The 26,177-nt window shown below is 36.7% G+C and overlaps 1 protein-coding gene across 9 annotated transcripts in view; it reads right to left on the minus strand.

Moving 5' to 3' along the window:
• Positions 1-26,177, minus strand: part of PPHLN1 (periphilin 1) — a 138,004-nt gene that overhangs the window by 93,589 nt on the left and 18,238 nt on the right. For 6 of the 9 annotated variants that reach the window (XM_058743083.1, XM_058743078.1, XM_058743082.1 and 3 more), the window contains 2 exons: positions 18,585-18,749; positions 16,195-16,256 (listed from right to left, as the gene is read on the minus strand). In XM_058743083.1, the coding sequence (XP_058599066.1) occupies positions 16,195-16,256; positions 18,585-18,749 (227 nt within the window). The remainder of the gene's footprint in view (positions 1-16,194; positions 16,257-18,584; positions 18,750-26,177) is intronic. The other 3 variants (XM_058743086.1, XM_058743084.1, XM_058743085.1) reach the window with 1 other exon arrangement.

Raw genomic sequence — 26,177 nt, forward strand, 5'->3', positions numbered from 1 at the left:
GGGTTCGAGCCCCACATCGTGCTCTGTGGCAACAGCTCAGAGACTGGAGCCTGCTTTGGATTCTGTGTCTCCCCCTCTCTCTGTCTGCCCCTCCCCTGCTTGCGTTCTGTCTCTCCCTCTCAAAAATAAATAAACATTAAAAACTGTTTAAAAAAAAAAAAAAGAAAACTTTACCTCAAAACTTCAAAATCATATATGGAGTTTCTGGCCATGTTGAAAATGAGGACATCAAACATATAATGGATTCAATACAGTAAATTACAAGGGAAATCAAAAGAATCTTTACATATATAACAGTACAACTGAAATGCTTACTATGAAGCCTCAAAGGGGGGAAAAAAAGCCCACATATTTAACGGATTTTTTTTTTTTTTTTTGAGAGAGAACATGTATGCGTGCAAGCAGGGGAGGAGTAGAGGGACAGGGAGAGGTAATCTTAAGCCCAATGCAGGGCTCAGTCTCATAAACCATGAGATCATGACCTGAGCTGAAATCGAGAGTCAGCTGCTAAACAGACTAAGCCACCCAGGTACCCCCGATTTTTTAAAAATGTTGTTTAATGTTCACTTATTTATTTTTGAGAGAGAGACAGAGAGAGAAAGAGACAGAGAGAGAGACAGAATATGAAGCAGGATCCAGGCTCCATGCTGTCAGTACATAGCCTGACATGGGGATCAAACCCACAATCTCACGAATCCCATGAGATCATGACCTGAGCCAAAGTGAGAAACTTAACCCACTGAGCCACCAGGCGCCCCGTGATTTTTTTATTACTAAAAAAGTACATAACTTGAGAGTTAAGATAGTGTCTTCGACTGTATCACTAGCATTTCAGCCATAATTCTAGGCATGTACAGAAGGAAAAGTCACCAAGAGAGTGGAAGATGGGAAGAACTAATGGCCTATAAAGAACTGTTTCTCAAAATGTGTTCCTGGGACCACATACATTATAAATACTTTGGATGCTGGCTTCAAATGTAGATTTATGGAAGCTCATGATTCTCCCCTTACAAATATACACCCCTGAGGTAATTCTAGCCCCTCACACCAGTCAAACCAGACAAGTTGTGATGGACCCCTCAGTTTCCATGGGTATATTTACTAGTTAAGAATAAAATTCAGTAAAGTAGGGGGGAGAGAAAAAAGGGGGAGAATGAAGGCAGTTTACTTCTTATTCAGGACCTACCACATACAACATGTACAATTATTCCACACAAAATACTGGCTACTTCATTTCTAGTCAACAGGAACTTTAAAAAGAATTAAGATTTCAAGAATCATTTTGAGAAAGAGGCTTGGTAACTTACACTGCAAACAAAAATAAGTGCAGACCTCAAATGTCTTCTCTTAAATGTGGAAACAAGAGTACCAGGGGCCCTGTGACTTCCTACACTACCCTTTATTGTATGTACCCCAAAATCAAACAATCTTGCAGCAGAGTTGAGAAGTTTGGTGGCCCAAGTCCAGAGCTCTTTCCACAAAACCACATCTTTATGTCAAAAGCATTCTAGGTATGAGATATGGACTGAGAGATCTCCCAGTTAGAATCTAGGCCTTAGGTATCTGTGTTATTCACAGCTGATCACATTTGATCTCTAACACCTACAATGGTGCTGACTATTATAGAGGTTAAGATATGCCTACACTGCTATAACATAAATACTGAAAAATGTAATCTTGAGTCATTACACAAAAGGAGTTCATCTGTCACAAAACAGTCTAGGCCCGGCATTCCAGAGTGAGAGATTCTGCTCCAGACAATCATCTAAGACCCCAGACTTGACCCCTCTATTTCAACATGTGGCTTCCAAGATCACACGACTGCTGTCATTCCATTCTAGGGCCCACCCCACAAAATGTGGAAAGGTAAATGTGTGTGGAAGAGTTCAACTTATACCCATTAGAACTGGAGATAAATTAGCCACATGGCCACAACTATCAGGAAGGAAGACTGGGAAATGTAGTCCACCTATGTGCCTAAGATGTGTGGAGAAGTAGTCAAAGTCTTTCCAAGAATGATGTCTCATTTTAATGAAAGTGTGGGATTCCCAAATGAAGATGTGTCTAATAGATGGACGTAGAAATGTAGATCTCAGAAAAGAAGCCAAGGCTAAAGATACAGATTTATCTATCATCAGCAGCACAGTATAGGTCAGTGTTTCTCAAACTTCAGTCTCCAGACCTACAGTATCACAATCATCCAGGGGGCTAGAGACTCCGATTCCAAGTCTCCACTTACTGAATCAGAATCTCTTAAGACAAAGCCTGGATATTTTTGTTTTAAAAAAAAAATTTTTTTTTTTTTTATTTTTGACAGAGAGAGAGAGAGAGAGAGCGAGCATGAGTGGGGAGAGGCAGAGAGGGAGACACAGAATCCGAAGCAGGTTCCAGGCTCTGAGCTGTCAGCACAGAGCCCGACGCGGGGCTCGAACTCACAGACTGCGAGATCATGACCAGAACCGAAGTCGGATGCCCAACCGACTGAGCCACCCAGGCACCCTGGACATTTTTATTTTTAATGAGCTTCTCTGTGATTCTTATGAATCTTATGAACACAAGTTTTAAAAACATAAGCAAAGGAAATAACTGCTGCTGAGGACAAAGCTAGATGAAGTTACCATAAATGAGAGAAGCTGCCGGGAAGTCATTGTTAACATTATCCTACGGTTTGGGGACTGCAGTCACTCCACCATAAACCACCGTATTAGACAAACTGCTATTACACGCTCTTCAAATCATAGTCTCAGATTGTTGCCTTACTTAAGAGATTGCAAACTCTGGTTTTACTTAGTTGTAAACACTGAAAATTCAAGAGACTTAACGTTTAAAAATCTGATTTCTGACTTCTTTTGAAGCAGGTCACGGTGTGCTTATATTCCCAAACAGCAAAGATCAGCTTTGCTCCAATCTGACCCCCCACATTTGTTTACATTCCCTGAATGGCCTCTGTAGATACACGAGTTATTTCCACTAACAGACAGGTGCATTACTACCACAGATAAACAAATATGTTAACTGCTTTCCTCTAAGTATTACAAGTATTTTATGCTCAATAACTGTATCTGTATATACATAAATAACAAAATACAGTAATCTGAGTTGACCTTGTAAATGCTTTTACATCCTCAGCCTCTTCATAAACCAATCCCTCCAACTTCTTTAAGTGAAACCCGGTATTTGAACACAAATACCTCCTGTAAAACTCTTGAGTACTAAGTACACACTGATGACTGACTCAAGGTCCTGAGGTATATGAGACAGGATTATATTCTAAATCCTGCATCCTCCAAGAAAAGGGGGAAAGAGCCCAACAAACTACCTAAGTTTGTGCTATCCCATGATTGCCCACAATACCAACCTCCTGAGAACTTTCCCACATTTCCTAAACCCAATGACACAGTCTACACTGTAACATATCCTACGCACATCATGGGTGACTTTCAAAATTCATGTGGATCATCTGTGCAATGTTGTAGTAACTCTCTGACTACCTCCTACCTCCTCACAATATCTTAGCCACATGCTTGAATTCTAAACCTTGCCACTTACTTACTATCCACAAGTGCTCTTCATCAGAATCCAATACTGCATTCTTATCCTTCAGTTTTGCCACTGCTACAACAATTCCACCTCATGGATACCAGTAAGTCTCCTATATTTTCTAGCAATTCACGAGCCCCATCCTAGCCTTACATACTGCCTTTTCAGCCTCAACTGTAGTATTTGATCCATGATGAATACCAACAACTTTCCGTCCTGGCAATTCTGATACATCGTCTTAGCCAACCCCAAACCTGAATTAATTCCAAAATATGTGATTTCTTCACTAGTATAGTTGATTGTCACAAGGTCTAAAGATTGGACCCTCTATGGATACATGGTCTCTAATTTCCACTGTGCCTTCAATTCCACTAGTAATATTTTTATGTATCATTACCGAGCTCAATCTTCCATTCACATCAGCAACTATTCTATACCCTGATAATTCTCCCAAAGTCCTCTAATCTAGCACCAAAACTTCCCCTCTTAGTGACCTAACTTTCCTAAAAAATACAGGGGTCTTCCCATATGAACCACCTCAGCTGCCAGTCCAAATCCCTTCTTCCCCAATTTGCCTTCATCTGCCCCATCCCTAATTTCATCCTTTCTTTCCCAGGATATGATTTTGCCCCCTGCTGAAAGTTAGCCCTTCAATAAATGCAGTTCATCCTGGCCCTCATACATCTTGCTTCGCCAGTTTTCCCTTTTCTGCCTTGTACCTTCAACCTTTCTCTTTTCCCTTCAACCTATAAATACGCTCAAGTCGCTGATCACCTTTTAAAAAAGTTTTAGGTGATCTTCCTTTAGCCATTGTCCTTTTCCACCTTCAACTCATGGATACCTGTAAGTCCCCTGCATTTTGAACATATGTCATTCCCTACTTTCCATCTAAGTATTTTTTGAAAACTTATCCACCCAGTTTCAATCTATCCCCTCACATCTCATTCATCCTGACACAGATAAAACCAAGAGATATTTTAATCTTTATATTACTACTCAGTTGCATCAGACATTGATGACCCCAAATGTGGTTTAAAAATTTTTATTTTCCATCACTTACATAAAAGCCGAGGGTTCTGACCTCGGTTCACTGCTCTTGTCTAACTACATCCTCTCCTTGGACAATCTCAATTTTGAATGTAGCTCCTCCCTTGAAACCATTCCTTCTATATGCCAATCTCAGGTAATGGTATTATTTTACACACAGTAAACAAAAACCCGGATGTTTCCCTTGTCTTTATTCCCACATCCAACAACCACATCTTGTTGATTTTTCACTTCCTGAGCATTTATCAAATTTAACCCTTTTTCTCCAACCCCCTACTTCACATATTCATTCCTTGTTCCATCTCCAGTGCCACCTTTAAAAAGTCATCCTTTAGAGTAAAAAACAAAACATTCCACTTGGGTTACCTTAGCCTGTATACCAAGTTAAAATTTTCCAAGAGCTCCCCACTGTGAATATACTAAAGCTCTATTTTTAGAACTGCTTATTCAGACTTTTTAGCTATAATTTAAAATTCACAATTTCCTAGGTCATGTATAAGCATCCATTAATACCTCTACACATCCTGCTTTATACAGCTTGCTTATGCCTCTCCTTCTGCAGGAACATGTTTCCCATTACTCTTCTTCTGGTTAACTCTTAATTTTCCTTCAAGTTTTGTTCATATTATCTGCTCCTACAGGAAATCTTTAATAAAACCCCAGAAGAGGGTAAATGCTTCTTTATTTGTCTTCCAACACCATTTTATGCAACTTCAGAACATATCATACTAGGCCATCTTCTTGTGCATCTATCTCACTCACTAGAGTGGAAGCCAGTGATATAAGCAGTGGCCTATACAAAGTAAACATGTAAGCATTTGTACCACTAAACTAATAAATCAAAATGTTTGATAGTATTTTTCTCTGTTAAAATTGTGTATTACCTAAGAAGACAGAATCACTATAATAAAATTACAAATTAAATGTGTTTTAAAAAAAATTAATAGGTATAAAAACATTGAACTATTTAATCAAAATGTTCCTATGTTGGGGCGCCTGGGTGGCTGAGTCGGTTAAGCATCAGACTTCAGCTCAGGTCATGACCTCATGGTTCATGAGTTTAAACCCCGCATCAGGCTCTGTACTGACAGCTCAGAGACTGGAGCCTGCTTCGGATTCTGTGTTTCCCTCTCTCTCTGCCCCTCCCCAGCTTGCACTCTCTCTCTCTCTCTCAAAAAATAAACATTAAAAAATTTTTTCATATGTGAATACAGAAAAAAAAAACCTTCAGCATTTAAAAATAAAGTATGCTGGACACTTGGTGACACTCTTGTTGTAGTTGGGGTTTTTTTGTTGTTGTTGTTGTTATTTTAGAGAGAGAGAGAGAGAATGCACAAGCAGGGGCAAGGGGCAGAGGAAGAGAATCCTAAGCAGGTTCCACGCTCAGCATGAAGCCCGACACAAGGCTCAATTCCATGACCACAGGGTCATGACCTAAGTAGAAATCAAGAATCGGACTCAATAAACTGAGCCACCCAGCTGCCCCTCTTGTTCCATATTTCCAAATACTATTTAATACTTTATATCAGTTCCATCCTCAAGTTTATTCTAAGACCTCATAACTACAGGGGGAAAATTACTGTTAAAAACTACCTCATACAGTCTAAATTAATAACCCTTGGTAAAGTAGGACATGTTCCTTGAATATAAAATGAAATGGATTCTAATCTATTCTGAATTTTGTCTACAAGTGTGTTTTGAACAAAGAGATAATAAAAACACTATCTATATAGAACCATGATGTAATAGGTGATAACACACTTAAAATGTGGACAAATTATCAGGTAAGTGGCTCTATTAAATAAGAAAGTGGTAACTTTCAGAGTGAGGGTGGGGGTGTGGGAGGATGATAGAAAACAATATATTCCCTTTTCCATTATTAGCTGTTATTTAATCCAGTTGCTTCCAATGATCCCACACTTATTTGATATGAAAACCTAATATATATACGTTGGATTTATAAAGTACATAATGTCCTACAACATGAAACACATAAAACAGAAAGTGAAAAAGACTCATTATAAACCGAAAGTTCCACAACCAGCGATAGACCTATGGAAGATGGTGCAAGCAACATGGCCCAGCAGCAGCCAGTGATGGCAACTTGCAAAGGTAAAGTGGAGAGAGCAAGAAGGAAGACCCAAGGGACCAGAAGACTAACTACATACAAAAATGTGAGCAGAAATATTGAGGACACTGGTTTTAAGTCTGGGATCAGATTTTACCCTACTTACAAGCTAGTAAGTTAGACTGTTAGTATTTTATGGATATTGGTAGAAGACACAAGACTCCTGGGACAAACAACTTTTGTCTCAGCATAGCAAGCAACACAGCACTGGCTTGTTTGCACCAGCTCCCTGTGGTACCAAGTCCCACAGGAGTGATGTTATATAAGCCAAGATCAATACTACACACAGGGTGGGTTTGGTTCAGAACTAAGGAACACTGAACTTGGGGAAGCCACAATTTTTACACCAGGCAAAAAGCAAGCCTGCTCTTTGACACAGAGGAAGGCATTACCTTATCTTTCAAGACTGCTCACTACAAATTCATGGGTAAAAGGTGGTCAGGGCCTTGCATTCTTGGCTTATCTTCATTAAAATTAAAACGTTGAACATTGAAGAATATTATCAAAAGAATGGAATACTGCAAACCATATATCTGATAAAGATTTCAGTAGCAGAATATGTAAAGAACTCTTCTAAACCTCAAAAACAAAAAGACAACCTAATTGTAAAATGGACCCAAAAATGAGTAGATAATTCTTCAAAGAAAATATACAAATGACCAATAAGCACAGAAAATGGTGCTCATCATGAACCAACAGGGAAATGCAAATCAAAACCATAGGATACCACTTCACACTTACCAAGATGGCAACAATAATAACAAGATGATAAGGATAATATGTCAATTATACCTCAAAAATAAAAAATTCATGTAAAGCCTCTGGAAACAAAAACAATTAAAAGGATGTGAACATGTTGATTATACCTCAAAAAAAAAAAAAAAGCCTCCAGAAAAGCCTATAATGTTATAAAACACACCCATATTAACATGATTTATCTAACTATAGTAAATGACTTGCCATAAATGAAAAACTGCCTGAGAGTCAGGTAGACGGCACAATGTAATTTACACCTATCTCATGAAATAAGTAAATTAATGGTGGAAAAGAGCAAAGGAAATGTTGAAACTGTTAATATGTACAGGGCTCCACTGAAAATCTTCATAAAATCATTTAAAAGAAAATACAGGAAATATTTATTTAAATGAAAAGAGACATTGCATGCACTGAATTTCAAAAGCAGCATTCATTTTCATATATACACATACTAGATTTAGCTAAAACTAGATCATGTTCCTTTTTTTTTTTAATGGTCTTAACGAATATAAGTTTCAACAAGATTTCATTGAGCTGTAGTTCAGCACTGAGTTTCCAAGATGCGTGACCTTCTAGGGACAGCATTTTATGCTTCTAGGGAATCTTCTAGGGAAGCTTCTAGGGAAGACCCCCACCGCAATTATTCACCCAAGCATAATCCCAAACTCTCTACCTCCCTTCCTTTCATCTCAGGTGTTTGTTTTTTTTTTTTTTAATGTTTATTTATTTTTGAGAGACAGAGACAGAACACAAGCAGGAGAGGGGCAGAGACAGAGGGAGACACAGATTTCAAAGCAAGCCTCAAACCCATGAACTATGAGATCATGACCTGAGTTGGAGCCAGACGCTTAACCAACTGAGCCACCCAGGCACCCCTCACCTCAGGTTTTAAAGAAGAAACATACAAAAGCTGTGCCACACCAACCGTCCAACTTCTCTCTGCTGCCTCTTACCTTTTCCCTATGTATTCAATGCCAGCTGATGTCACACCTGAAATAGAATCATCCCCCCTGCCTATAAAACTTTCTTCAAGGAACAAGAAACCAAAGCCCGATTCAAAGGTCACTTTTATGCCAACGATTCCTCCAAATTTCTCTCTAGACCTGACCTCTATGCAATTTTATTCCCACTCGCTGTCTGCCAGACTCCAGCAACTCAGATGTCCACTAGTACCTGTGCTTCAGCCAGAAGGGCCTCGTCAGTTGCATACCATGCACTTGCTTATCATGTGCCAGCCACTTAAATAGTCTGCCTTCAGCTCTATCCATCTCTTCCCACAGAAATGCTAACCCGCCTTCAGGATTCAACACAAATGATCCCTCCTCCTCAGTCTGTCCTCATCATCCTACTTAGCATCATTCTTCTGAATTCCTTCAGTGTCATTACTTACCTCAGAAAGTACAACCCACCCCACTCTCCTCTACATTAGTTATTTCAGAGTATTTCTTCTTTCCCTTTTCTGACCACAAAGAACATAAACTCCTTCTAATAGCTTTTACTCACTTTCATTCTCACAACACCATGTAATAGTTTAAAAAATACACAATGAATAAATGAATCATTCATTTCATTACATAGACAGTGCCTGTGAATATTTTAGGCGATAACTTGCTATGGCTATATCATATTTACAAAATAACTAGAACCTGAAAGAACTGTAATCCAGGTTTCAATTTTTAAAAAAACTTAACAGAGGGGTGCGTGGGTGGCTCAGTCAGTTAAGTGACTGACTTCGGCTCAGGTCATGATCTCACAGTTTGTGAGTTCGAGCCCTGCATCGGGCTCTGTGCAGACAGCTCGGAGCCTGGAGCTTGTTTCAGATTCTGTGTCTCCCTCGCTCTCTGGCCCTCCCCCACTCACGCTCTGTCTCTCTCTCAAAAATAAATAAATATTAAAAAAAATTTTTAAACACTTAACAGAATGCCCTTGCATACACATACACACACACACACACACACACACACACACACACACACACACACACAATAAAAGGAATATAAAAAGTGGCGGTAAGTATGTGAAGAAACTGGGAACCTCATACACTGGTAGGAATGTAAAATGGTACAGCCACTACAGAAATCAGTTTGGTGGTTCCTCAAAAAGCTAAATGGACAAGTACCATATGACCCAGCAATTCCACTCCTAGGTACAAGCCCAAAAGGATTTAAGACAGAGACTCAAAACAGATACTTATGTGTCGATGTTCACTGCAGCATTATTTACAAGAGCCAAGTGGTAGAAACAACCCAAGTATCCTACAGAAGATGAATCAATAAAATATGGTAAATACATAACATGGAATATTATTCAGAAATAAAAAGGAACAATGTTTTGACATGCTACACCACAGATGAACCTTGAAAACATCATGCTAGGGGTGCCTGGATGGCTCAGTTGGTTGGACATTCAACTCGTGATTTCGGCTCAGGTCACGATTTCATGGTTTGTGGATTTGAGCCCCATGTCAGACTCTGTGCTGACAGTACAGAGCCTGCTTGGGATTCTCTCCCTCCCTTTCTCTCACCCCAATCCCACTCAGGCACTCTCTCTTGCTCTCAAAATAAATAAACACTTAAAAATCACTTTAAAAAAATCATGCTAAGAGATAGAAGCCAGACATAAAAGGACAAATACTGTATGATTCCACTTACATGAAATACCTAGGATAGAAAAATTCTTAAAGACGAAAAGTTGAATGTTGTTGACATGGTCTGTGGTTAAGGAAGCACAAGGAATTATTGCTTGACAGTTAAAGTATAATTTTTGTTTGGGATGATAAAAAAAATTTTTGAAAATAGTGGTGCTGGTTATCCAACATTGTGAATGTAATTAATGCCAGTGAGTTGTATACTTAAAAACTGTGAAAAAGGCATACTTTATATCATACATATGCCACTACAACAAAGTATTTTTTGAAAAAAACACAGAAGCTACCTTGAAGGGATTCTCACTGACCAACTCTAGGCATCAAAATAATGATAGTAACAGACTGTAACACACTGAGTAAAAAAGGAATCCATGAGTCCATATTGATATAAACAAAGTTTTGTTTTTTCTTAAAGGTGATGGAGAGAAAGCTCTTTCTCACAATTGATACCAGGTAACAGCATGCATAATAAATATAGAAAGAACAATCTATTACAAAATCACCATTAGAAACCATTATATTAATAATTCGGCCAGGACACCTGAGTGGCTTAGTCAGTTAAGCGTCCGGCTCTTGGTTTTGGTTCAGGTCATGATCTCATAGTTCATGAGTTTGAGCCCCACATGGGGCTCTGCACTGATGGCTCCAAGCCTGCTTGGGATTCTCTGTCTCCCTCTCTCTCTCTGCCCCTCCTGCATTCATTCTGTCTCTCTCTCTCCCTTTCCCCCTCTCAAAATAAATAAATAACCTTAAAAATAATAATTCAGGCTACTACTAGTGGGTGAAAATGGGATGAAGAATGGTATACTCATATAGTTTCAAACTATTTCTGTTCCCACAGAACACTAATTTCAGGGGAGGAGGCTAACTTCACAGTGAAGAAATTTTCCAGACCCCATCTTAAGTGATAAAAGTCAACAATACCAAAAAGGGGATGAAATGACAACCTACGCAACCAAACAGGATGCAACAGGGGCGCCTGGGTGGCGCAGTCGGTTAAGCGTCCGACTTCAGCCAGGTCACGATCTCGCGGTCCGGTCCGTGAGTTCGAGCCCCGCGTCAGGCTCTGGGCTGATGGCTCGGAGCCTGGAGCCTGTTTCCGATTCTGTGTCTCCCTCTCTCTCTGCCCCTCCCCCGTTCATGCTCTGTCTCTCTCTGTCCCAAAAATAAAAAAATAAAAAACGTTGAAAAAAAATTTAAAAAAAAAAACAAAAAAAACCAGGATGCAATAAAAAGAATACAGCATCACTTCAGGGACTGCCCTGACAAAAATGCATAACTTAAATCTAATCGTGAACATTAGACAAACCGAAATTTGAAAACATTCTAAAAAATGTCCACCCTATATTCATCTTGCCCATAACAATGAGCCATAAAAATCAAGGAAAAGACTGAGGAACTGTTCCAGATAAAAGAAGTCTACAAAAATATGACCTGTAAATTCAGAATAGATCTTTTTGCTACAATACACATTATTGGGGCATTGTGGGAGACATTACTGGGGGTTCTGGATTATAGCAGTTTTTAAAATTATTCTTGCAACTTTTCTATAAATTTAAAAACGGTTTCAAATAAAATGTCCTAAATATCCTAATATTTTCTTTCCACGATACAAAGAATTATCACGTACACTCTAACAAAACACAAATTAAAGTATTTTCCTAAATACTCAGAACCATATTCTCTTACAACCACCCTCTGCATGGTTTACAATGCAGCTATTTTCCCCCTAGAACAAAGTTATTTCCTATTCACAAAGTCTTTAAGCTTGGAACTCTTCAATGAGGCCACCTAATTAAGGGAACAATGTACAGACAGAATGATGCTAGCCTGTAAAAGCAGTAGCTTCTGTGATAACGTAACACCTGAAATGTTACTGAAGACACCCAGACATCAAGTGAGGGTACAAGAAAATGTGGAAGAAGCCATCTATACAACACTAACCTGTTTTATTTTTCTTCATAAGAATTAGGTTTTGTTTTTTATCTGTTTACTATCTACAATTCATATTAAAATGTAGGCCAATAAGAGAACCTTTTTATCCATGGAGCTAAAAGAAAACCTGACATATACCAGTCTCCCAATAAATATTTATCAAATGAATGAATATACCATATACAATGAACTCTATACCAAAAAATTTCAAACAACAGAGTATAAGTATAGGCAACACTCTCTGATCACAGAATGAATAGAATATACTGTGTCAGAATCAGAAAAAAAAAAAAAAATTGCTATCTATCAGAATCTATGGGACACAGTTACAGCAATTCTTTTTTTAAATTTTTTTTTTCAACGTTTTTTATTTTTTTATTTTTGGGACAGAGAGAGACAGATCATGAACGGGGGAGGGGCAGAGAGAGAGGGAGACACAGAATCGGAAGCAGGCTCCAGGCTCCGAGCCATCAGCCCAGAGCCTGACGCGGGGCTCGAACTCACGGAGTGCGAGATCGTGACCTGGCTGAAGTCGGACGCTTAACCGACTGCGCCACCCAGGCGCCCCAAGTTACAGCAATTCTTAAAAGAAACTCCAAAATTCTGATGAATCACTAAATTCTATTCTTGAAATCATTATTATACTGTATGTTAACTAACTTGGATTTAAATTAAAAAAAGAAAGAAAAGAGCAATTAGGAATCACAACAAAAAAAGAAATTCCAAAATGCTACTTATATTATACTTATAAATAAGAAAAATAAACTAAGTAACCAAATTAAAATGTTAGATTTTTTCAAAAATAGAAACATAAGTGTTGTCTATGAAAATGTAAAATATATCTGCCCTATGACCCAGAAATTCCACTTTTGACAGTCTATCACATAGAAAGCAAAGTACTATTTCACAATGACATTATATACTCAGATTTATTACAACAAAACTTTGCACTGGAAACAAAGTGAATATTCATCAACAGATGAACAACTAATTATTTGGTATGTCCACAAGATGGAATAGAACTCAGCCATTAAAAAGATTCAAATAAAAGTTAAACCAAATAACCTGGAGGGATTTCCACAAGCCACTGAATGAGAAACGCAACTTACAGAAGAGTATGCATAATATGATCTCATTAACAACAAATACCCCAAATGTTTGTGAATATAGAGAAAAATATAGAACATACACCAAACTGTTAACATGACTGTGGGAAACGAGGAGTCCCATATATGATATCCTATTTCATTTATGTAAAATTATATACACATGCAGGAAAATAAAAAAGTGCTAAAAAAGACAAGAAGGAAAAATAAAGATAGAAACATACCATTATTTTAAAAACTGAAAAACAATGTAACTAAAAATCAACCTGAGAACTGTTTCTTTAGAGTGAATATAAGCCATGAGCTAATCTAATCAAAGGAGTTTTTCTTACACTTTTGCTTTTCATATTTAGGACTTCATTACACCAGATATTTTGACACACCAGGTTTTCAATTTCACTTTTTCTCCCCCAAATGATGGCAGCTTGACCCAGCACTGCATTCCTTCCCCATTTGATTTGAAGTGCCACTGTTGCTATATCCCAAATTCCTAGATATACTCTAGGTTTGTTTCTAGACTCCCTATTCTGTTTCACAGTTTACAATACTACAGCTTGAGAAGTTATGATAGATAGTATATTGAGTCTTCACATCTTTTTCAAGGCTATTTTTGCCATTTGGCCCTTTACTCCATGGTAATTTTAGAAACAACTTGTCAACTTCCATGGGAAAAAAATCTAGAATTTGGAATGGAACCAAACTAAAGGAACACCTGAATTTGAGAACTGGTATGTTCGTGATACAGTCTCTTCCCAACCACGGGAACAGATGTCACACACATGTTGTGCCCTTTTTTTTTAATGTTTACTTATTTTTTGAGAAAGCATGAGCAGGGGAGGCTTGGGAGAGCGCGGGGGCAGGCAGAGAATCCCAAGTAGGATCCTTGGTGTCAGCATGGAGCTTGATGTGGTGCCCAACCCCACGAACTGAGAGATCATGACCAGAGCTGAAATCAAGAGTCAGCTGCTTAACCCACTAAGCCACCCAGTTGCCCCTATGTTGCTCCTTTTATTCAGGTCTTCAGTGTCCTTCAGGAATGACGTGCCATTTCAACTACATAGGTCTCACACAATTTTGTTAGATTTATTCCTATCACTCCTTATAGTTTTTACGCCAGAGCAAATATTTTAAATTACATTTTCTAACTTATGCTAACAGCTATTAAACTAAACTTTGCTAATTTCCTAATAGTTCTAATAGTGATGGACTCTCTTGGATTTTCTACATAGACAATTTATCATCTGTAAAAAGTTTTCTTTCATTCTAACCCTTATAATTTTTATATATTTTTCTTGTCTAACTGTAGAGGCTGAGGCCTCCATTACCATGATAAATAGAAGCAGTGATAACAGGCATCTTTGCTTCATTCTCATTTTAAAGCAAATGCTTCTAACTTTATCATTCAGTACAAATCCCCATTTATTAAAGGAAATTCTCTTCCACTCGTAGTTAAAAGTCTTTATAATTACTGTGTTAAGTTTAGCACAGTAATTAAATTTTATTAAAGTATCAAGACACCTGGGTGGCTCAGTCAGTTAAGTCATCTGACTCTTGCTTTCCACTCAGGTCATGATCTCATGGTTCATGGGATCAAGCCCTGAGTGAGATTCCACACTGACCTGACCTGACCTGAGCATGGAGCCTGCTTGGGATTGATTCTCTCTCTCTCTCTCTCTCTCTCTCAAAATAAATTTAAAAAAAAAAGTATTTTTCAGCATCTATTTTCTCTATTATTTCTTTTGAGAGAGGCAGTCCGCCATGGGTTCAGACCATCCCTGCACATCCCTACCGTGTACTCCAAACTGCAAGACCTAACCATCTGCTGACACTGAACAGTTTCTATAACTGGTCATACAATGAAATACGTCAAGGTGACCACAGCATAAACACCACGTGACTACTCACTCTCGGTGAAAGAAGGCTGGCTTGCTTGCTTCCTGTTTACTACAAAAAAGTAGCAAGCTCTTGACACTGTGTTCCTCAGCTGCAGTGCATCCCATTTTATGCATGACCACCATCTCTGCCCACCACATGACTCTATGGGACTTGAGGGCAGGGAACCAGCACTACTATGCCAATGCCCCTGATGACTGCTGGGCTGTGAGCAATAAACTGCCTTGCTCTAATCCACTGAATCCTGTTGTCTACTTCTGGCACCTAGAGTTGTAGCAGTTGATGCCTTTCCATTCTCCATAGGTTATTCTCTGACAGTTCACAAGAAATCTTTAAAAAGCTCCTTTAAGAACTTCTACTACTTCCTTTGTGAAGTTATTAAAAACAACAACAAAAAAACTTGACTAAATCTGTCCATCTTTTTTTTTCTAACTATTCTATCAGATGTCTCTATAATTAACCAAGGCTAACAACGACTGAGGTCCTTCCAAAATGTGTCTTTCCAATAGAACTTTACTTATCAAAATAAAGCAACTAAGAAAATGCCTTATAGTAAAAGAAATTCTGGGGGCAACTGGGTGGCTCAGTCAATTAAGTGTCTGACTTGTGAATCTGGCTCAGGTCATGATCTCATAGTTCATGGAATCAAGCCCTGCATTGGGTTCTATGCTGACAGTACAGAGCCTGCTTGGGATTCTCTCTCCCTCTCTCTCTGCCCCTCCCCTGCTCATGCTCTCTCTCTCTCAAAAATAAATATTTAAAAATAAATAAATAAGAATAAAGGAAACTTTGTAATGACTCAAATATTCTAGACGGAAAAAAAAAAAGCCTTAACTTTCTAATTAAGTAAACAGATACCTTATAATCCACATCACACATTAGAGATAATTTAATAATTTGATAAGAATATACCAATAGTTCAAACACTGTTTTTTGTTATCAATTACAAAATGCCAATAGATACAGAATGTTAGCTATTAGTGCTATTATATTAATCACAAAAGTATAATGTTTGTTGCTTTCAAAATTCTAAATCCTAATTAAAAATATTTCATCTATAAGCAGTGAGGTTAGATTTCAACCTCAGACGTCTCAGTGAATCAAGTGTTGGAGTGGTTACGGTACTATGTTTATCTTTTTACCTGTATTCAGGCTGTCGGCTTGTGGAATGATCATCTCTTGTCCACCTGTAGCCAGATTCATCCTGTAAAATAAAAGAGCTCCTTAGACATTTGTTTATATTATTTAGGTCAAGTAGGATACATCTAATAGTACTACTGGAAACGAGTCTCTAAGACCAAAATAAAATGAGGACAAAAACACCTCTCTAAATCTGAGCTTCAAAGGCATGAAGAAGAAAAAAAAGATACAGCAAGTCACCCATATCAACAAGTGACTTAGCAGACTGACAACCTGCGGAACCATTTATCTGCATGAAAATGCTTACGGTACTTCTTTGGTAGGCCTAACAGCCTTATTGCCAAAAACATACACCAACATCACAACAGCTAAGGACTGCTATAAGAACAAAGGTTCGATTTAAATTTAATCAAGCACACAGGTCTCTTTATTTTCGTTCTGTCAAGTTCTTTCACCAAGTTTCAAATTCAAGACCAGGAAACATTTGTTACTTTCCCACTTGTTCAAATTTTTTCTCATCTTGACTCCCATTAAAATCCATAATTTGGAAACAATATAATAGGAAATCATCACCTACTGATAAGTTAAATTAGAGCAACATGTGGCACTAAGTATAAGATTAATCAAAACAAGCATTTTGTCCTCTAAAACAGATACATTTGAAAGGTACGTTACACACACACACACACACACACACACACACAGTAATCCACGCCCAATTACTTTAAAATTATATGTAGAACAATATAATGTGAATTATTTATAATCAGAAATACTTATTCCGCTAAAATAAATACTATTTTCATCTTCCTCTTTAGTATCATATACTCTACTCTTACATAAGAGTTATGTATTCATCATTTTTCTTCTCAACAGTAAATACAAAGAAACAAAAAACAATATAACAAAAAGATAAAGAAAATTCAACAGCTCTAATAACATATTGGATAAAGTTAGTTTATATAACTGAACTCAAGATAACTTAGTATCACGAGAGTTCTAAGGATCTCAAGTGGGGTTATTTTTGTTTGAAGAGAATTTAAAGAGAAAATGTTGCACAAAGTATGAATGAACACAATTTGTAATAAAAAAACTATTGTTGAGGCACTATTATGCTACCAGGTTTTAGGGGAAAAAATCATATTCATGAGGGTTCAAATACAAATTGGTCCAATGAATCCAAAATTCCCTATTTATATTAAGTGGCCACATTTAGTTTTCACAAGAGGGATAACAATCTTATGCAAGGCCAAATTTTTTTCTTCCTCAGACTACCTGGAAGAGTAACTCCAAAGGCAAAGTCCAGTATTTCTAGGATAGAGACAATGCATAATGTTTACTTTTCTACACCAAATTCGTCTTCCTAAAGGAACAGCACAACATTTAAAAATTGAAAAAAACACGAATCAATTCTATGAGAAAGAAGCTGTGCACTCCCAACTTTAAAACTACAAGAAAACACTGAATAGTCTCATTACTACTTTAGAATTGTTAAGAGTCACCATGATGGAGTAATCAGAGAACTGGACTTCCATACATATATACACACAATCCTGGGTAAATGACTTTAAGGGTGAAGTATGGAAAGTAATTCCAACAGCCAATGTGAGGTCAAATTTTAATATAAACGTTTGAATATGTACTGTAAATTACAATAGTATACAGTAGGCAAAGGGAAAAAAGAGAAAATGTAGAAAAACAGTCTGGCAGAGGAGTGAGGTAAACACACAAGCCAAGTCAAAGGAACTACATCAAGGAATAGTTGCAGTCAAGTTCAATGACAGATTGTTGCAACATTTAATACATACTTCTACAGTATTAAAGATTATCAGAAGAAACAAAATACAATAATAACAATGGTAATAACAGCTAACATTTAAAAAGTGTTTATTATATATAGGACAGTGTTGTGAGAGCTTTCTAATTTGAGTAAGTAGACTTTAATAAGTACAACAAAAATGAGACTAAAGTTCAACAACCTTAATCCAACCTCACCCACAGCATTTCATCATGAATGAAAATAAAGTAATTATAAGTGAGTACCTCCAGTAAGAGATGGTAACCACCTGCTCATCACTTTTTTGAGTACCAAGGCAATACATAGATTACCTTTATCTGCTTCTGCAAATTCTTTCCAATTTAGGGGATAAAAACACAGGTTAGTTGGAATTAATGTCATTTAGATAGAGCTATCCAGAATGGCTTACCCACTTTATCCCAAGATTCTCCACTACCAGTTCCCATTTGACCGCTCTAGCAGGGAAGTCAACAGAGCATCAAGCAGGAAGTGTTTATTCACCTGCCTTCATGGCCAATCACATAAATTTCAAAAATTACATGATTTTTAAACTTATAAAATATAACAATTAGTACACGGGGGAAATTTACATACTCCTCTGTGAGGTGGACCACTTCTTCGATCATGAGAAAAACTGCGGCCCTCGTCATATTCTCGGTAATCAACATGACTGTAATATCTATTGTAGTTTCCTTCACCAGGTCTGTCTAGCAGTGGTGGTTTCTTTGGCACAATATTAACTACTCTATGGTAGCCATCCTAAAACAGACAAAAAGAAATATATAAAAATCACTAACTTCTCTATTTGGTTTTGGAAAGGTTTTTTAAAAGCACAGGAGTTCTTATCCTTAATCAAATAGAGTAAATGTATAAACAAACAAAAATGCATTAATGAAATAACATGAAAATAACTAATAGTAATGTTTTCACATGGATTAAAGGAAATAAAATTGTTCAACGAAGCCAGGTGCTTAAAATAACAAGTAGCAATACTAAAAATCAATCATAAAAGAAAAAATACATATTATTATTTTAATAAAAAATAAACCATGGAAAGAATGTTACATAGCTCTAATCCTAATTGCCTAAGAATTTTAAAAACAAAACCATTTAAGATAGCACACACCTTTAGTCTAATGTGTTTGAAGTATACTATTCAGAAGAAATACAAAATCTTTACACTTAAGCAACAGCAAACAGAGACAGAATATTGAGCTAGAATCATCAAGAGGAAACACTATTTCTCCAGAAGCGCTGGAGAGAAAACAGCCTTTGACTTCACAGTCTAGAAGCAAAATAAAACCCAATATAAAATTTGAAGTCATTTTCAAAATAGTAAGTTGTTAATGTTTTAAAGTTTCAGCAATTAGGGGCACCTGCGTGGCTCAGTCAGTTAAACATTGGACTCTTGGTTTTGGCTCAGGTCATGATCTCCCAGTTTGTGAGTTCAAGCCCTGAGTCAGGCTCACGCTCCGTGTTGGTGGTGCAGAGCCAGCGTGGGATTCTCTATCTCACTCTGTCCCTCCCATGTGCTCGCTTGCTCTTTCTCTCTCTCTCTCAAAATAAATAAACTTTAAAATAAAATAAAGTTTGAGCAACTAAGTGGATTTTTGGGGGGAGGCTGGGAAATTGGACAGAGGGAGAAGAACACCTGTGTTAGGTTAGGAGTTGCTGTGAAATAACTGAACAAAATGGTTATCAACAAGTAAGGACTAGAGAGCTACACGACATGTATTTATAAATAATCTCGCCTTGAACATTCATGGTATGTCTTCTACCAGTATCAGAGTAAATATATGTGAAAGAAATTAGAAAGCAATCAAAGTATAAGCCATGATCAATTTAAATTAACTGACTGGACAAAATAAAAACATGAAGCCCAAAATAAAGCCCAACATTCAGGGCATTACTATACCATCTTTATGTCCAGTTTCATCGTCAATACAATAGATTAATACTATTACCTACCTCAAGGAGCTGTTGTGAAGACTGAGCAAAAAGCAGATTGTAAAAAATTTAGTACAATGTGTAGGACACACTATGTACTCAAAAATATTTGTTGTTTTGATTACCTTTTTAATGTCCATGTGAAACACAATTCCTCAAAGTGTCTATTCACTTAAATAACTTCTTAGCATTAATAACTGCAACTATTCAATCATTAAATTACTGTGTCTTATTCAAATTTCCCAGTGGGTAGGAAATTTGTTAATGTGCTGAGAAAAAATAAAATTAATAGTTCATATCTATTTAAGAACTAAAATGATCTAATTTTTTCCCATGGGGCTATAAGGTGGTTTCTTTCTTTAGTATGTTAGATATTACATTAAAACATATATTTTAGGGGCACCTGGGTGGCTCAGTCGGTTAAGCAGCCGACTTCGGCTCAGGTTATGATTTCGCGGTCCGTGAGTTCGAGCCCCGCATCGGGCTCTGTGCTGACAGCTCAGAGCCTGGAGCCTGTTACAGATTCTGTGTCTCCCTCTCTCTGACCCTCCCCCGTTCATGCTCGGTCTCTCTCTGTCTCAAAAATAAATAAACGTTAAAAAAATTTTTTTTTAATTAAAAAAAATATTTTATAGTTTACATAATATATAATAGATAAACGAACCCACAGGCTCTTATAAAAATTATCTTTCAAAGAGGTTTCAATTAAATCTAAGCAAACATTGAGCTTCTAAACAAATTCAACATTAAGCCAAAATCAGCAAACATAATCTATAGCATTCTCTAAATTAAAATTTGTTATTCATAAAATTAGAATCACTGATTTCTACAATTCCAAGAAACCATACAATTCCATTCTATATCGTCCTTGTTGGTTTGTATATATTTATTTGGAGGGATGGTGGCATAAGTATGCATGTCTAAACCCTTGCATGAATAGAGAGCTTATTACTTTACATGCAACCTTTTCCTCTATTCAAAGTTATTTTAGGATTGTAAAATGCATATGGTAAAACTTGAATCATATTTAGTCATATATTTAATAAACTGTTTTTTCCAAATAAAAATAAAATCATTCCAAAGTTGTTAATCAGCAACAGAAAAACAAAAACAAACAAAAAAACTCCTAATGACAGCTCTGTATCTAGCAATGAAGATTAAACTCTTTATGTTTTGAGATTGTTCAAATATAAGTTCAAATATAAGCATCTCACCTCTATAATAGGCATCTATTCTTAAGGAAAATTCTATATTTATATGAAAAGTTTTAAGGAAATAAAGATGACTGGAGCAATCTGATGAAGCAAGACTGTATTTTCAGAAAGTCCCTATCTTATCTAGGAATACCATGCAAGGATTTTTCTAACAAAATTCATGATGAGAAGCAAAGATTTCAGAATTTTTCAAAAGCTTTTTTTTTTTTTAATTTTTTTTTTTTAACGTTTATTTATTTTTGAGACAGAGAGAGACAGAGCATGAACAGGGGAGGGGCAGAGAGAGAGGGAGACACAGAATCGGAAGCAGGCTCCAGGCTCTGAGCCATCAGCGCAGAGCCCCATGCGGGGCTCGAACTCACGGACTGCGAGATCGTGACCCGGGCTGAAGTCGGACACTTAACCGACTGAGCCACCCAGGCGCCCCTCAAAAGCTTTTTTTAATAAAAAAGTTCAAACAGTATTTTATATTACATGCAATGCTGGACATGATTGGAAATACCATCAGAGTTTGAAATTCTCCTACAAATTTACATGGAGCTATAAACATGTAATTTTCCTTTTTAATGTTTATTTATTGATTTTGAGACAGAAAGAGCAAAAGAGAGAGAGAGAGAGAGGAGGGGAGGAGCAGACAGAAAGGGAGAGAGAATCCCAAGAGGTTCGAAACCACAAACCATAAGATCATGACCTGAGCTGAAACTAAGAGTCAGAAGCTTAACCAACTGGGCCACCCAGGCGCCCCATAATTTCCCTTTCTAGATGCTAACAGAAATACACAAGGCTTCAGGTACTGATACGGTTGGAGTCTTCATTTTAGAAATATCTTGGAAAATAATGGCACCATTATTTACAAACCAGAAATAAAAACTGTAACTTCTAAAGACTACCTTAAAAGATTAAGGATAATAGAATCATTTTCAATTAATTTAAAAACAAACCCAATGGAATCAAAATATTTCTATTATTTAAAATGCAGATATTTCGGGGGCACCTTGGGTGGCTAAGTCAGTTAAGCATCTGGCTCTGGATTTCAGCTCAGGTCACGATCTCACAGTTCATAAGATCGAGCCCTGGGTGGGGCTCTGGGCTGAAAATTCCGAGCCTGTTTGGGATTCTGTCTCTCCTCTCTCACTGCCCCTCTCCCCACTCACGTGCACTTGCTCCTTCTCTCTCTCTCTCTCAAAATACATAAAAAAAAATTTCAAAAAATAAAATGCAGGTATTTCAAATCTTGAGTTTGGACATATAATCTGAATTTACCTCAATGAAATCAATTTTCGTTGCTTCAGTTCATTATAAAAATTTGTACCGTGCCCCATTAAAAAGATCAGACCATATCAATTCAATTGTTGCATATTTATACCATGTACCAATTTTCTATGGCTGTTACTAAAATTTCCAAAAATATGTGTAAAATTCTATCAGATTTGCCCCTCCAAAATCAGTGTTAATGTTATGATCAGTAAGACCAAAATTAAAAAGTATACGTAACTCATTAAAAAAAATTTTTAAGCCTATTTTACTCAATCATGATCTATTCTCACAGGATGTAGAAAGCAACAACTTGCATATATATACTTTTTTGAGAAGTTTTAGGTCTAAGAAATTTACACATTCACATAGGTCCCTATCTAGGGGGTAAAACGATTCCTACCATTAGGGCTTCTGAGTTTCTGAAATAAGGATTGTTCACAGTTTTGCTTGTGCTAATGAAAATTTGAGCAGGTTAAGATACTTATCAACTTAGTTTTGCAATTTTTAAGTCTGAAATGGTGATTGTGTTTTGTTACGAAATAAGCAATTATTTCTTAATTTGCTATAAATTCCAATTTAATAGAACTACCACCTCTTATGAGTAACACTTTCATTTCAGTAAGTAAAAGCACCAAGTTTTGTTTCATTCAATATTTAATGTCAAATTTCCCACACTAATGTTTAGTCTCTTTACTAACTGGGGGCAAATCATGAGGATTAACATGTTTCTTTAAAAAGTTTTCCAATGTCAGGGGTGCCTGAGTGGCTCAGATGGTTAAGCCTCGGACTTCAGCTCAGGTCATGATCTCAAGGTTCATGAGTTCGAGCCCTGCCTCAGGAGCTATACTGACAGCTCAGAGCCTGGAACCTGCTTCTGATTCTGTGTCTCCCTGTCTCTCTGCCCCTCCCCCACACACACTGTCCCTCTCTCTACCTCTCTCTGAAAAATAAACAAACATTAAAAACGTTTCCAATGTGATTACAATACTTGGCACAAAGTCTAACAAAAAACATTTAAAGGAAAATTTTAATAGACAAGCAACTCCTCTTAAGCATCTTTATCATTTGGAGACACACACTAAAATATTTATTTACATTTGAAATAGGGTATCTTGGATTTACTTCAAAATAATCTGGGAGAAAAGAAACTGGGGAAGGCACAGACAAAACAAGATGGACCAAAAGCTGGTAACTGCTACTTTGGATGATTTGTCCATGGGGAGTTCATTTTGTTATTTTGTCTACTTTTATATCTGTGATATATGTCCTTATAAGAAAGTAAAAAGCAACTAAAACACACAAAACTACCAGCAAACTAAACATGACAGCATGTAAATAATTCATGCCATACTGCCTAAAACAATCAACTTAGTATGAATGCAAGCTTCATGGGCACAGACACCTTGGTCTTAATTCACTGCTCTATTCCCAGCACCTGGAACAGCACTTGGCACATAGTAAGCACTACATACCTGATACACGTTCTACTGTGTTGTATCAATTTTATGTTACTTCTGGCATTACATGTTTTTTTACTAGAAAAGTACCACACAAACCACACATACCTAAAAAACTCTACTACACAGGCTGGTGGACTTATTTCAAAAGCTTGAGATTCCCTCACTCTGATCCCTCATATTTTTGTGACATGCATTTCAGTAACTATTCATTTAATTCACTCATTGAATTTTCAAAGAAATACTGGTGTTTTTGCATTTCAATGGCTTTGGGGAATAATGGGTCAGATATCTGAAATTGGAACTGCCCCAGAAAATAAGGACACAGTGTTACAGAATGTAGCCAAGAACTGATCCTTCCTCTCTGGAAATAATGACAACAAAAAGAAAGTTCTTGCAATTCTGTCAGCCAAAAAAGGAAAACACCTCCTAGGGCATACACAAAGGAACATTCCTAAATCGAAACTCAGCAAATGAACACTTAAGATTTTACATTTCACATGTGTAATTTTCACATTTAGAAAAAGTTGAAAAAAATATTGCACTTTAATGATATGAATATCCATGTAGTTAATGAAAAGCATACATACTGTTGGCCAGTTTACTCTGAAATATTTCAAAAAATTAGATGGATTAAATAGACGGATAAAGGACAGATAGATGGATATACAATAAAGCATGTTTTCATCAAATGTTAATAGTTGAATTTTAGTGAATAAATGAGAGTAATGAGAAAAAAAGAAATACAGTAAACTTGCTTTTCTATTAGAGAAAAGAATCCAAATATACAAAATAAAAGACATTACTTTCGTTTTTCCCAGCCACTAATGATAGGGAGTTCCCACTTTTTAAAGGATTAACCAGTTTTATATTTAGAAAAAAATAATAATCTGCCTTTTCAAAACTTAAGTTTTTACGAAAGTATGACATACGTACAAAATGTGTACAAATCATAAATGTACTTCTGGATAAATTTTCACAAGGTAATCACACTGTGTAACTACCACCCATTTCAAAAAACTAAACACCCTTAGTACAGCAAAAGCCTTCCTGTGCTTTGTCCCAGTCACTACTTTCCTCTCCCAAAAGTAACCACTTTATTGGTGAATTCTGCCTATTCTAAAACTATGGAACAGGAAATACAGGATATATACTCTTATATTTAGCTTCTTTCTTTCAGTAGGATGTTTGTGAGGTTCCTACATGTTGCTGCTTTTGCAATGGTCCATTCAGGTCCATTCATTCTCACTGCTGTGTAACTTACACAATTAATTTATCTATTCCGTTGTTAGACATCAGATTGTGGCCAATTTGAGCTTTTATGAACAATGCTGCTTGTGAACATTCTTGTACAAATCAGTGATATACCAATATGATTTTTAAAATAACATAAGATGATCTCTGCTTTGTAAGCAAATATTTTTAAGCTTTAAATAAGTTATATTATTAGCTCCAAAGTCAGGAATTACAACTTTACTGACTTATATTTCTGTTCTAGTGTAATTTATCAAACGCTTTTCTAGCCTAAGGATTTAGCAGGTCCTTGAAATCATATATGAATATAAAATTACTTTTTTCACCCAAATGCAGCAACAAAAACCCAAATAATAGCAATTACCTATGGCTTCATCACTTAACAGAAATCACAGATATTTTCATATCATGTCATAGCTGTTGCAGATACCTCAAAATCTATTTATTCTCATTATTTTGAAAATATAGTAATGAAACCTCACCTAGCTTTTAATATTTACTGACCTACTAAAGTACATCTTACTACATCACAAATTTGCTTAATAGTTTGAGAAATATTCAAATATATTCAAATAGAAGTCCTTTAACTGTGTATTTCATTTTACAGTTTTAAAAACGCTACTCTAGGGGCGCCTGGGTGGCTCAGTTGGTTAAGCGTCCGACTTCAGCTCAGGTCACCATCTCACGGTCTGTGAGTTCAAGCGCCGCGTCAGGCTCTGGGCTGATGGCCCAGAGCCTGGAGCCTGCTTCCGATTCTGTGTCTCCCTCTCTCTCTGCCCCTCCCCCGTTCATGCTCTGTCTCTCTCTGTCTCAAAAGTAAATAAACGTTAAAAAAAAAAAATTTTTTTTAATAAAAAAAATAAAAGTAAAAAAATAAAAACGCTACTCTAAAAAAGGGATCCATAGGCTTCACCAGACTGTTAAATGGATCCATGGCACCAAAAAGTTTAAGAAACTGTGATTTAACTAAAATGTAGGTGTAACATAGAAGGCAAAGGGATAATTTCCAAGAGCCATCAAAGGCACATAAAATGAAGGGAAGGGAAGGCTTTAAATTT

The sequence above is a fragment of the Neofelis nebulosa genome, chromosome 8, assembly GCF_028018385.1.
Source record: "Neofelis nebulosa isolate mNeoNeb1 chromosome 8, mNeoNeb1.pri, whole genome shotgun sequence".
Classification (NCBI taxonomy): Eukaryota; Metazoa; Chordata; class Mammalia; order Carnivora; family Felidae; genus Neofelis; species Neofelis nebulosa.